The sequence below is a fragment of the Lithobates pipiens genome, unplaced genomic scaffold (genome assembly GCF_037356315.1).
Source record: "Lithobates pipiens isolate NorthernLeopardFrog02 unplaced genomic scaffold, aLitPip1_a1.2 Scaffold_23, whole genome shotgun sequence".
Taxonomy (NCBI): domain Eukaryota; kingdom Metazoa; phylum Chordata; class Amphibia; order Anura; family Ranidae; genus Lithobates; species Lithobates pipiens.
The window spans coordinates 262592807-262605395 of NW_027507785.1; the positions used below are offsets into that span (position 1 = coordinate 262592807).

General features: G+C 43.9%; 1 protein-coding gene across 6 annotated transcripts in view; it reads left to right on the forward strand.

Annotated features, from left to right (window-relative positions):
- The window catches only part of CACNA1E (calcium voltage-gated channel subunit alpha1 E), a 330584-nt gene that overhangs the window by 193261 nt on the left and 124734 nt on the right, over positions 1-12589 (forward strand). For all 6 annotated transcript variants that reach the window (XM_077453108.1, XM_077453107.1, XM_077453111.1 and 3 more), the window contains exons 12-15: positions 1181-1293; positions 1420-1551; positions 10552-10624; positions 11630-11747. In XM_077453108.1, coding sequence (XP_077309234.1) covers positions 1181-1293; positions 1420-1551; positions 10552-10624; positions 11630-11747 — 436 coding nt within the window. The remainder of the gene's footprint in view (positions 1-1180; positions 1294-1419; positions 1552-10551; positions 10625-11629; positions 11748-12589) is intronic.

A 12589-nucleotide genomic window follows, 5' to 3' on the forward strand; every position in this document is an offset into this window, starting at 1 on the left:
CCGAGCTGCCTGGTCTGTGTCAATATACATGGACAGGGCGGCTCAGGATCAAGTCTGCACAAGTGCCCCCATAGAAAATGTCCGAAGAGGAGGAGCGCTGGTGGGGGATCCCAGAAGAAGAGGATCTGAGCTGCTCTGTGCTAACCCATTGCACAGAGCAGATAGATATAACATTTAATATAATTTTAATCTGAATTCATATTAATAATGTTAAGTTATGGGAATAATTTTACATGTCTTGTTATTGTTTATTATGTCTCAAGCACAAGGGGTGTTTTTTAAATTTAATAGAAGCCTTCGTCCTGGCAGCAGCGTTTTTGCAGAAAATTCCTGATGCTAATAAAAGTGTCTAAGTCTTTTACAAGCATTTAGGTGCACTTACAGCTGTCAAGCGCTTGGGCATTTATTCATTTCATTGGCTGGTGTAAAGAGAAAATGTAAAGAGAAAATTAATTAACGATTAAACGCTAAACACGCCTAGCGTTAATTCACGTTTAGCCGTGTATATACTCATTTACAAGCATCAAGCATTTTTTTCTGCCCAAGCTCCTGGAAGCACCTGCAGTGTTTTTTTTTTTCCTGCCACTAAACTCTCCTGCCACTAAATGCTTCTAAAAGCCTATGTGTGCAAGAGCACATAGGCTAACATGCAGGGGAGTTTAGCGGTAGGGGAAAAAAACGCCAGTAATATTAAAGTCACAATGGAACTTGGTGGCCTGAATCAGCCCTCAACTTCCCATACGTCTTTGTTACTTCAACAGCAAGTTCCCGCCACCATAATTCCTGACTGCTTCTACTCAGAGGTTTGGGTGTTCTATCCACCTTTTGCTGTTGCATTAGCCATAATATAAAAAAAATAAAAGATGTACAGAAGGTGGGAACTTGTCATAATGGCCACAGCTGATGTGAAGAACCAGGAACTCAAACAAGGAGGTTAAACCAGCAAGAGAAGAAAGAAAATGTCAGGTAGTTCAACTCTCCAGCACGTGCCAGAAATATAAATTTTAGTTTCGCATAGACTGACCTTTTAAAAAATTGCATCCAGATATATGTCAGTTTGGGCCACTTTATTATGTGCACTATAATGATGGGGCAGATTATTTACTTGGAATATTAAAATGTATGTACAAGTTTTTACTGTTTATTTTCAGAGTTTAAAAAGCTAATTTTTCTTATTCAGGTGACAATCGGAAGTATATTTGAAGTCCTCTGGGCCATATTTAGACCAGGGACATCTTTTGGAATTAGTGTCCTTAGAGCATTGCGTCTTCTAAGAATCTTTAAAGTAACAAAGTAAGAGCAAGTGATATCATCCTTTATATAACATGCATTTGCATTTCCACTTGTTATGTATAGTGTCTTTGTGTATTATTGCAATCTGTGTTTATGTAACCAGTCCATGCTATCTATGTTTTTCAGATACTGGGCCTCATTGAGGAACCTAGTAGTATCCTTGATGAACTCTATGAAGTCAATCATAAGTTTGCTCTTCCTTCTTTTTCTCTTTGTCGTTGTGTTTGCTCTACTAGGAATGCAGCTCTATGGTGGCAGGTACATCAGTGTTTACATCATTAAATATATTGTTGTACATAATATGTACTGTAAGTCATATAATGTATTTCTCTTTCTTTCATTGACGGACACAGCTCCTTTAAATCTTCACCTTAGGTTATATCGCCACCTTCAGGAGAGGACTAGGCAGAACATGTAAAACATGTAAAAACAGCAAAACTGCACAGCACCACCCAGGGGGCGGTCCCACTGGCTATGACCCCTCACTCTGCTTCCTGTAGCTAATTTTTTTTCTGCCTGGGAATTTTTCCCTTTTTCTGCAATTTTGATCCTGTGATCTACAATCAACAGCCAGGCTGGGTGACAGGCTGGATAATATAGATCCTAGTAATCTCCCCAGCCTTGCCATCGAGCATGAGCAGACCCTAGCTACACGCTGGGTCGGCCACAACATACTTCTTTCTGGTCCAGGGGCAGCTGGTGATCTATATGCTCAGGGGCACACATATGACCGGGCTACTGCTGTCCGTGTCACAGTGTGCCATGGCCGACAGCCACCCCGTACTGCTCGAGTGATGGGTCTGTGGTGGAATGCGTCCAACAGTCCCGACAGGAGAGGTAAGTATGGCTCCACCTGTCTCGGCAGGATGGAGCAGATGGGCATTCCCTGGGAGGTCGACTAGGGGGTCTCTCACTCTCCCTTTCTTCTCTCCCTGTCCCTCTTTCCCTCCTCCCCATGCTGGGGCCGCTGTGTGACTGGGCATGAGGTGCGGTGCATGTGCCTGGCCGGGGGTCCTCCGGGGGGGCTCCGGGCCTTGGTAGGGGGCTGTTCTGACTGTTAGGGTCTGCTCCTTCTTTCCTTGTTTTTTCTGGGCCACAGTGAGGTGTTCAGGCTGTTTGCCATGAGGGCAGTCCTGAGGCCGCGGCCATTTTCCTGTAGCCTTACTCAATGTATTACTGCTGGCCATTTTCTAGAAGGTTCGTCAGCCATTTTCTCTGAGGTTTTTTGCTAGAATGGCTGTCGGCAATTTTCTTGGAGCCTCAGCGTGGTTTACCTTTAGTGCTGGTGACTGTATGCTTCCAGAACAGTGCGGTTTTTACTCAGAACACCTCGTGACTAACACAGGGGAGAGTGGACAGTGGCAGCACAGCGCAGTACCTGGGTCAGGGTGGTGAGTCCTGCAGGGGGCCCCTCAGTCTGTGAGTCTGTGAGCAGCTAGCAGGGTGGGATTTTGTGTACCTTGCCTTAGGTCCCTGAGTAGTGACAGGCGAGTGAGGGTCAGCATAGCATCAGAAGCTGGCGCTTCTTCCCCAGACATCCCTGTTATTGCAACCGGCTCACCTGCGCAAAATCCGGTGCCTATAGATGCTTTGTCTGTGGTCCTGGAGTCCTTTGTTGCCAGGGTGGAGGCCCCTACCCCCGCCTTCTGGGAAAAGCTCTGATTCAGACTCAGGCCCCGCTGTGACAGGCGGTTCCTGTTCTGACGTGTAAAAGGATGTGGACCAGGACCGTTTGGACAGTGAGGATGACTCTGTGTCTGGTTTAGTGCAGTAAAAAGCGCCAGTAGGAGGACTTATCCCAGCGGTGCGGGATACCCTGAAAATACAGGATACAGCAGGGGCATCTGCAGAGGTGCCGGTCCCTTTTGGGTCCCACAAACCAGCCCTGCTAAGGTTTTTCTGTATTTAACTTATTTTGATAAGTTCATTTACAAGGAATGGGGAAGCCCACAACGGGCCTTTTCAGTCCCGAGAAGAATGGCGGTTCGTTACCCTTTTAAGGAGAGCCTCCTGAAAAAATGGGCATCTCCACCGATCGTTGACCCCCTGGTATCCAGGTTGAATACAGTAACCACGATTCCGGTAGAAGGGACTCCTGCCTTCAAGGACCCTGCCAACAGGAGGGCCAAGGCTGTGGCCTGGTCTATGTTTAGAGTGGTGGGGTCAGCGTTACGACCTGTGTTGGCCACTGCCTTGGTGTCGTAGACGTTTACTGAATGGGCAAAATTGTTGCACCGTGAATTGGAGAAGCAACAGACTTCCCCGGTCTGCATAGAACTGGCAGATCAGTTGGTGCATGGCCTTAAGTATGTCTGTGATGCAGCCCTGGATATGGTCCCCCTGCTCTCTAGAAAATCAGTATCAGCAGTGGTACTACAGCGCCTGATTTGGCTGAAATGCTGGTCTGTGGACCAGGCATCTAAAAAAGCACTGGTGGATTTGCCCTTCTAAGGTTGAGAGGCTATTTGGAGCCTCGTTTGATGACATTATTAACAATGTTACCGGTGGGAAGAGCATGTTGCTCCCACAGTCCAGGAAGGATATGGAGCCACATCGTAGGCAAGGGCCCTCTTTTTCCACTCAGACGCTGCTTTTTCGCCCACCCGGGTCGGCAGGTAAGAGTTCCCAGTCTGACAAGGCACCTGCTGAGGGACAAAAGCACCCCTGGTTTCGCAAGCCAAACAAGTCTGCAAGGAAAAATATTACCACGACTCGACGGGTGGGGGGTCATCTTCGGGAATTTTTACAGCTCGATGGACCTCCCTACTGTCCGACCAATGGGTCTGTAAATTGGTTTCATTGGGATACAAGATAAAGTTTCTTTCTTGTCCAAACAGATTCTTTCCCTCCAACCTTCATCTGCTTCCAGCTAGTCCGGAGGCCCTGTTTGGGGCAGTACACAACCTGCTACTGTGTGGGGTGATAGTACCTGTAACAACGCTGGAAAGGTTTCAGGGATTCTACTTCAATCTGTTTGTAGTCCCAAAGAAGGAAGGGGTCCATCCAATCCTAATCCTGGACCTCAAGGCCCTCAACAGCTTTGTGAAAGTGCAAAGGTTCAGGATGAAATCAGTTCATTCCGTGGTCACTGCACTCCATCAGGGGAACTTCCTGGCATCCTTGGACATCAAGAACGCATATTTACATGTACCCATATGCCTCAGGCATCAGAGGTTTCTGCAATTTGCAGTCGGGGAAGAACACTACCAATTTGTGGCTCTCCCTTTTGGCCTGGCGTCAGCACCCCGAGTCTTCACCAAGGTGTTAGCCCCAATTCTGGTGTTGTTAAGGCAACGTGGGATCGCAATCATAGGTCAGAATTAAGGGAGGATGTGGGAGGGAGGATCAACATGCAAACTCTTCAGTGTTGGTGCCGACTCAACGCCTGGAATACCTGGGCTTACTGCTGGACTCCTGTAGAAGTTAGAGTCTTTCTCCCTTCGGACAAGCTGCAGACTCTTGAAGCTGTGGTGAGGTTATTGGTGAACTGCAGGTGGTTGTCGCTATGTTTCTGCATGCGAGTTCTGGGTCTCATGGTAGCCACTTTCAAGGCGGTACCATATGCTCAATTCCACACTCGAGTCTTGCAGAAAGAGATCCTGTCCAAATGGGACAAATCTCCAACATCCCTGGACTGTCAAATTCGGGGTGAGCCAGCTAGTCAGGGATTACCTGCTCTGGTGGCTGAGGTCTCCGACCCTTCAGTTTGGGAAATCATTCCTTCCTCTCCATTGGATGGTGATCACAACGGACGCCAGCCTGACCGGTTGGGGGGAATTTTGGGCCTTCAGTTGGCCCAGGGCTGTTGGACGAGGGAAGAATCCCACCTGCCGATTAATGTGCTTGAGATTCGGGCGATCAGGCGGTGCCTCTCCACATGGTCAAATAGGCTGCAGGGCATCCGTTCAGGATCCAGTCGGACAATGACACGGCGGTGGCGTATGTGAACCATCAAGGAGGAACAAGGAGCTACGTTGCAGCACGGGAGGTCGCTCACCTCCTACAGTGGGCAGAGCGGTGCACGTCAGCCGCAAACATTCCAGGCGTAGAAAACTGGCAGGCAGACTACCTAAGTCGTCAGATGCTGGACCAAGGGGAATGGTCATTGCATCCGGATGTATTCCGGCTTATTTGCCCAAGGTGTGGCACACCAGATGTGGATCTTTTGGCCTCTCGGCTCAATTAGAAGGTACGGAGGTTTGTGTCCAGGACAAAAGACCCCTGTGCAGATGCTTCAGATGCGTTGGTGGCTCCATAGGGGCATTATGGGCTGATTTATGCCTCCTCCCACTAAAACTCCTGCCACGCCTGCTATGTAGAGTGGAGGCTGAGGGGATTCTGGTGATTCTGATTGCCTCAGATTGGCCTTGGCATCCTTAGTACGCTGACCTAGTACGAGCTGATGGAGTATGTTCCTTGGTGGTTGCCGATGCAAGAGGACCTTCTATCACAAGGTCTGATACTTCATCCTACTTTACCGCCGCTGGTTTTAACGGCATGGCTGTTGAAAGCCAGGTGCTAAGGGACCGAGGTCTGTCAGACTCAGTAATTTCCACTATGCTGAGGGCATGGAAATCATCTTCTTGGAAGATTTATCATCGTACGTGGAAGGCCTATGTCTCCATGTGTGAGGAGATGGGGTGGCGTCCGTGCACATACTCAGTTTCCAGAATCCTGCTGGGTTTTTTTTTTTGGCAGAAACTTAAGCACCATCAAGGGGCAGATATCAGCCTTGGCTGTCTTCTTTCAATGTCCCTTGGCGACTCACTCATTGGTGAGTACATTTGAGCAAGGGGTTCGACACGTAGCCCCTCCGGTTCGACCACCACTGCCTCCGTGGGATCTAAATCTGGTGCTATCAGTCCTTCAGAAACCACCTTTTGAAAATACTAGAGAGATTTCCTTGTTGACTCTTTCTCAGAAAGTAGTCATTCTAGTGGCAGTTACATCTGCCAGGAGAGTTTCTGAATTGGCGGCCTTGTTGTGCAAGTCTCCCTACCTGTTTTTTCACAAGGATAAGGCGGTGCTACGTCCGCAGCCCTCTTTTCTTCCAAAGATGGTTTCAGCTTTTCATCTAAATGAGGACATCGTGCTGCCATCCCTATGTCCTAAGCTGACACATCCAAAAGAAGTTGCTTTACATTCCCTGGACATGGTCTGGGCTCTACGGGTGTATCTGTCTGCTACGGTTCCTTTCTGGAGGTCAGACTCTCTGTTTGTATCGGTGGCTGGTCCAACAAAAGGGTCCACCATGTCTCTGTGGATCAGACAGATCGTGGTTCAGGCTTATGTCTTAAAGGGGCGGGTGCCCCCATTTCCTGTCACAGCACATTCCCCCAGGGCAATTGGAACCTCCTGGGCTTTCCGACATCAAGCTCTCCCAGGTGTGTAAGGCGGCGACTTGGTCGTCCATTCACACTTTCACAAAATTTTACAAAGTTGACGTGAGCGCATCTTCGGATGCTTGCTTTGGCCACAAGGTTTTGCAGGCAACTGTGTAAGGTTGCAATTCACGCTTTCATTTAAGTTACAAGGTTGTTGTGAACGCATCTTTGAATGCATACGTTGGGTGCAGGTTTTGATTGCGGCCGTTTAAGCTGGCAACTTCTCTGTTTGAGGAGTTCCTCTTATTGTGGGGGAAGTTATTTCTTGCTGTTTCCAATCCATCCCTCATTTTTTGACATTGCTTGGGGACGTCCCTAAGGTCAAGATTTAAAGGAGCTGTGCCCGTCAATGAACGAAAGAGAAAATAGGATTTTTATACTCGCCGTAAAATCCCTTTCTCTGAAGTTCATTGACGGACACAGCACCCACCCCTCCTATTTATGTTTGTACTGCTTTTTGATGAACTGCGCTGCAGAAAGCAGAGTGAAGGGATATAGCCAGTGGGACCGCCCCTGGGTGGTGCTGTGCAGTTTTGCTGTTTTTACATGTTTTACATGTACTGCCTAGTGCTCTCCTGAAGGTGGCGATATAACCTAAGGTCAAGATTTAAAGGAGCTGTGTCCATCAATGAACTTCAGAGAAAAGTATTTTACGTTGCGTACAAAAAGAGAAAGAACACAACTCAATTTATTTTTTGCTGTTAGAGGAAATCTTCCAATGTAAAGAGAAATTACCTCTTAGACAGTTATATCCAGAAGGGGGCTGTCCCCATACCATCAAAAATTGAGAAAGAAAGTTTTGCCTAGAAGTACAATTTGACATGCAGCCTGTGCCCAGTCTACACTGGGCTGTGCTCAGGGCACATTGAACTTCCTTTGGTTGAGCACAGTACAAAAGCATCTGAATGTGTCCTTTTGGGATAATTTCCACTATCACGGGTAGAACAGCCCATTGTAGCTGGACTCAGATAATCTCATGAAATGCAGTCTACGCAAGCCTTTAAACTGACGTTAGAATGTGTGTGTTTTTATATGGCTGTGGCAAATGGATTACAGTGCTGGTAAATGATAAACTAATAAAAATAATAATAATTTAATAAAATCTCTAAAGCATTTTATTAAATAAAAAAAATAATAAATACTACCTAGCCCAGAGAGAGAGTTAACACTTTGTCACTATTAAGTATCACAACAGCAAGACCAGTCATAACATTATACACCTTATCTCATTCCCCATATCCTGGTGATTGACAGAAGCTGAAATATACTGAAATTACTGTAGTATCGATATCGATCATGTCCATTTCAGCAAGTGTTAGGATATAGTAAACAATGCTTACTGCCACTATGGGAATGATTAAGCCCCCTAATCTATGGAGACATGATAAGTAACAGCTTATACACTCTGGAGGAAGAAAAGCCATCATGAATATAGATAGGAAAGTGTTTAACAGAACAACAGTAACTTAATTGTACATAGTTGGAGAGTTAGAAAATCACACCAGCCGCTTAGGTTGGCTTGGATATGCCACCTGCATTTATGATGACATGATAAAATGATGTACAGTATACATTCCCAAAAATATATTTTCTAGCTCATCAAATCATGAGGAAAAAATATATAATTTACCAGACTTCCATTAATATTCTACCAGCCTGAATAAAACTTGATATTACCTAGGTGGTTAAAAGCACACCTGTACTTGTTAGGGTATATTACATTATCTTGACCAGCTTTTTTTCATTTGATGTAGAGTACATCTAAAAAATCATGGGTCAAGCCAGCGCTTAGAAGAGTGGTACTTATCTGCTGAGTGAGGTTACTACTGATCTGCTGAGTGGAGGTACTACTGAGCTGGGGTCCTACTGGGCTCCTTTAAAACAAATAGGAGATCAACACACACACAGAGCATTTACCAAGCTTCAAAAAAGCATCATTGAAGCATCACTGAAGCTTCAAAAACACATAAAGCATGTTGAAAAATCGGGAATTTTAATGTGTGTTGAAGTCAAAGCAAGTGTAAATGAGCCCTAAGTATATTAATCTTATTTTATAGATTTTTGCAATCCATTTTCATTTTTTTAGCCACACTATTGCTTTAAATGTAGGTCAGCAGCAACTGTCTCCTTAAGTGCTACACTTTAATGGGATGAATGCAGGCTGAATGAGAGAAATCATTAAACTCCCCTATCCCCGATAAGCAGTGTGGAAGAAGGTACCTCCAAATCCAACTGTTGTATTCTAACAACTGCTGCTCTTGCTACTGTCAAAATAATTGAACAGTGACTATATCTGATTGGCTGCAGTCACTGTTTAGCTTAGAATTTTCTGGCCAGCTCCTTTCATTTTTGGATCAGGGGCCACCCACAGCTTGAATTTGGAGTGACTCAGCAGGAATTGGGGAAAATTTGAGCCATGTATAGCAAGCATTAGGGTCAGCAGGTGAGTAATTATACAATTGGTAAACCAGAGGGGATTAAACCACTGTTTTTGTATAAAGCTTCCTTGAATTGATCATTTGCCTGTGGATTCCCCCATATGACTTGACAGTAGGAATTATTAGCTTACAATGAATATTGTGTTGTGTTAGTATTGGAAGCTGATGAGGATGATCATTTACTTTAGGGTAGAGGCATTGTTTGATTGTAGACTGCAAACACTGAGGAAAACCACAATCTGGATATTAAAAAAGCAAGCAAAATAATTGACAGCCAGGATAGTACCTTTTAAACACTGGAGTTTAATGAGTCTTTTAATATAAGCTCAGAGATATAACTTGCGAAGATAATTAGACATTGGCTTTATGAGGTGCTCAATATTGTTGGTACATCTTCTGGCAACTTTTCCTGTATTATGTACTGTATTTATATGGTATGACCTAAAGAAAATTACATTTGGAAAGAGACGAAACAGACATTTGTTGTGTGTGTGTGTGTGTGTGTGTGTGTGTGTGTGTGTTGGAGGAGAGAGATAATTTATGGTGTAGTGTAGTTTAGGAGTCCAGTATTGGTTTAGGATGATGAGTGAAGATTGTATGCACTTTATTGAGGTTGCTGGAAACCAAAAGTTTTCCGCACCCTGGAATTGAGTGAATGGAGAATAAGCCCTTGTACACACGGTTGGAGAATCTGTCGGAATGAGTCTTATCGGACCGTGTCGTCAGATAATCCGACTGTGTGAGGTATGCATCGGACTGATTCCGTCCGAATCTCCGTCCGACCCAATTTTCCAACATGTTGGAAAGATTTCCCGACCAACTGGGCCGGACGGACCTAATCCGATCATGTGTAGAGCATTTTCATCAGACCAAGTGCCACGCATGCTCAGATCAAATTCCTACATCAAAGCTATTGGCTACTAGCCTGAATGTAGTCCCATTGTAACGAAATTACATCATCACGTTCTGAAAGATCTGATTTTTCGCCAACTTGGCCCGACCGTGTGCATGCAACAGTTTCGGACACAATCCGTCGGACTAAATCCGACGGGCAAAATCCGACGGATTTGGTTGGCAAAATCTCAGACCGTGTGTACGTGGGCTTAGTCTCCACAGACCTTAGATAGGTTGCACTTGATGCTGTATGGTTTAAGCGAAAGCAAGGTAATGGTATCCAATCCACTAGTTCTTCAGGCAAGCTATGTCAAGAATCTATCAATAAAAACTACATACTGTATATACATAGGAAAAGGTAGGTTGGATTACAGATAGATTTGAATTACAAGTTAGACCATTTTCAGTTTAGATTTAGCTGTATATTCTGTTTGAAGGTGTGATAAACTTACTTTACTGACCCTGAGACCTTAGGCTCTCACAAGACATAGCTAGACAGATTTCCTGGAGTCTGAAAACTGAGTTTTTGTTATATTTTACAGATTTAATTTTAATGATGGCACGCCTTCTGCAAATTTTGATACATTTCCTGCAGCAATCATGACAGTTTTTCAGGTAAGTCTTGCTTAATGCAGATTATTCAGCCAATACCCAAACACACTCTCAGATTTTGTAAATAGGGTCTCATGCTTGCAAAGGCTGGAATGAGGTGTATATATATATATATATATATATATATATATATATATAGCAGAAGTTTTGACCATGTATTATACTGTAAATGAGTCCAAACACACTTGGTATCTTCTACATGTTTTGCCAAGGCTAGCTTCTTCAGGAAGTGTTAAAAGCGGAGCTCCACCCATTTTTTTAGTTTATTAAAAGTCAGCAGCTAAAAAAAAGCATAGCTGCTGACTTTTAATAAACCAACACTTAACTATCCCATGGTCCAGCGAAGCCTCGCTCCCCTCCCCCATACATACACTGTGTTGATTCATATAACACACCAAATTTACATCACATACCATGGGTTCCATAGGTTATACCTAGGTGGAGATATGGTGGAAAGGAGAGGGAAATGTTTCCATGAAGCAGGGGGCATAGCCCTACACCCAGGAGCCCCAAGGTGGATCCCCCAGTTCCCCGGCTCGCAACACCCAAACTTCGGGCCAGTTGTAGAAGAGACACAAACGTCACAGGACAAAAATAAGTTAAAAAAAAGGGGATATATACATATAGTAGTAATGAACTATAAATAAATAGGCCATGGCTCATATAAGTATATTGTAGAACAAAATATTCTACTCAATAAAAGAAAATTTGTGATATATGTGCCTGGGAAGATGGTAACATCTCTGATTGGGTGTAGTTGGAAAGCATCCACTCTGAAAGTCAATAATTGAATATGTGCATTCTATAATAGAACAGAAAGGGGAGTGAAAGATTATGTGGCTTCTTTCTCCAATCACATTACATATTGAGTTAGTCAGGTTGTTACAGCTGGAAGCTGATTGACTGATATGGACAAAAATACATTTTAATTGTTGCAGATATTTTGATGAGATCTAGTTCTAGCCTGGTATGTACAATATCCTAGTTGTTTTATTAAATGTATTTTAGATCCTAACAGGAGAGGATTGGAACGAGGTGATGTACAATGGAATTCGCTCACAGGGTGGAGTTCGTTCGGGAATGTGGTCTTCCATTTATTTCATCATTCTTACCCTGTTTGGCAACTGTATCCTTACAATTAATGTTATGTGATATTATGTTTACACTTACATGTTTTGAGTATTTGCTCATTAGCAATGTTTTACTATTACTAAGGAGCAACTAAATTTTATCATTGGAACAATCTAAATAGTGCACTAGCATTGTCTATAGTATATGAAATCTCACTTGCATTGATGTCTTCATTACAGTACAATTATTATTGAGTTCTGTAACACTACTAGCTTTTGGTGTGAGACGGCTGACTGCACCAGCGAGGCCAAGCTGCAGTGTCCGACCTGCATCAAGCTGGGCATCCACGGCTCGTATTTCTGCTCGCAGGTTGATGTCGGAGATGTCTCTTCAAATATTGTAACCACATATGCTCAAGCATTGGAGAAAAGGCTACTTCTATAGTGAGACCTAGTTGTTCGGAGATTGCCAAGCCACTGTCCCATAACCTGGAGCAATAAGCGATTTGTGACCCTTTGAACGTACGTTTAATCTGGTCATTAATGTCTGGTAAGCCTGCATTCTTTATGGTGATGGTATCAGCACAGCAGTGAATTTGTTGGATACACCTTCCTTGGAGGTCCCTCAGATTATTTTTAGTTTCTTTTGGGACTTTATTCCACGCACAATGGATTTGTGATATGGACTTTATTTAATCACTTTATGGGTTATTTTTATAATAAGTCAATGTTTGTATAAATGCTTGGGTGCATTTAATATTATAGAGGGTTTTTCCACACACTCTCTTATACATATAAATATAATTTTTTTCTTGTTTTGTATATTATAATTTGTCCCAATTTTGTCAATGCATATTTAACGCTGCACTTTATATTTTGCACATTTTCATAAAGCCAT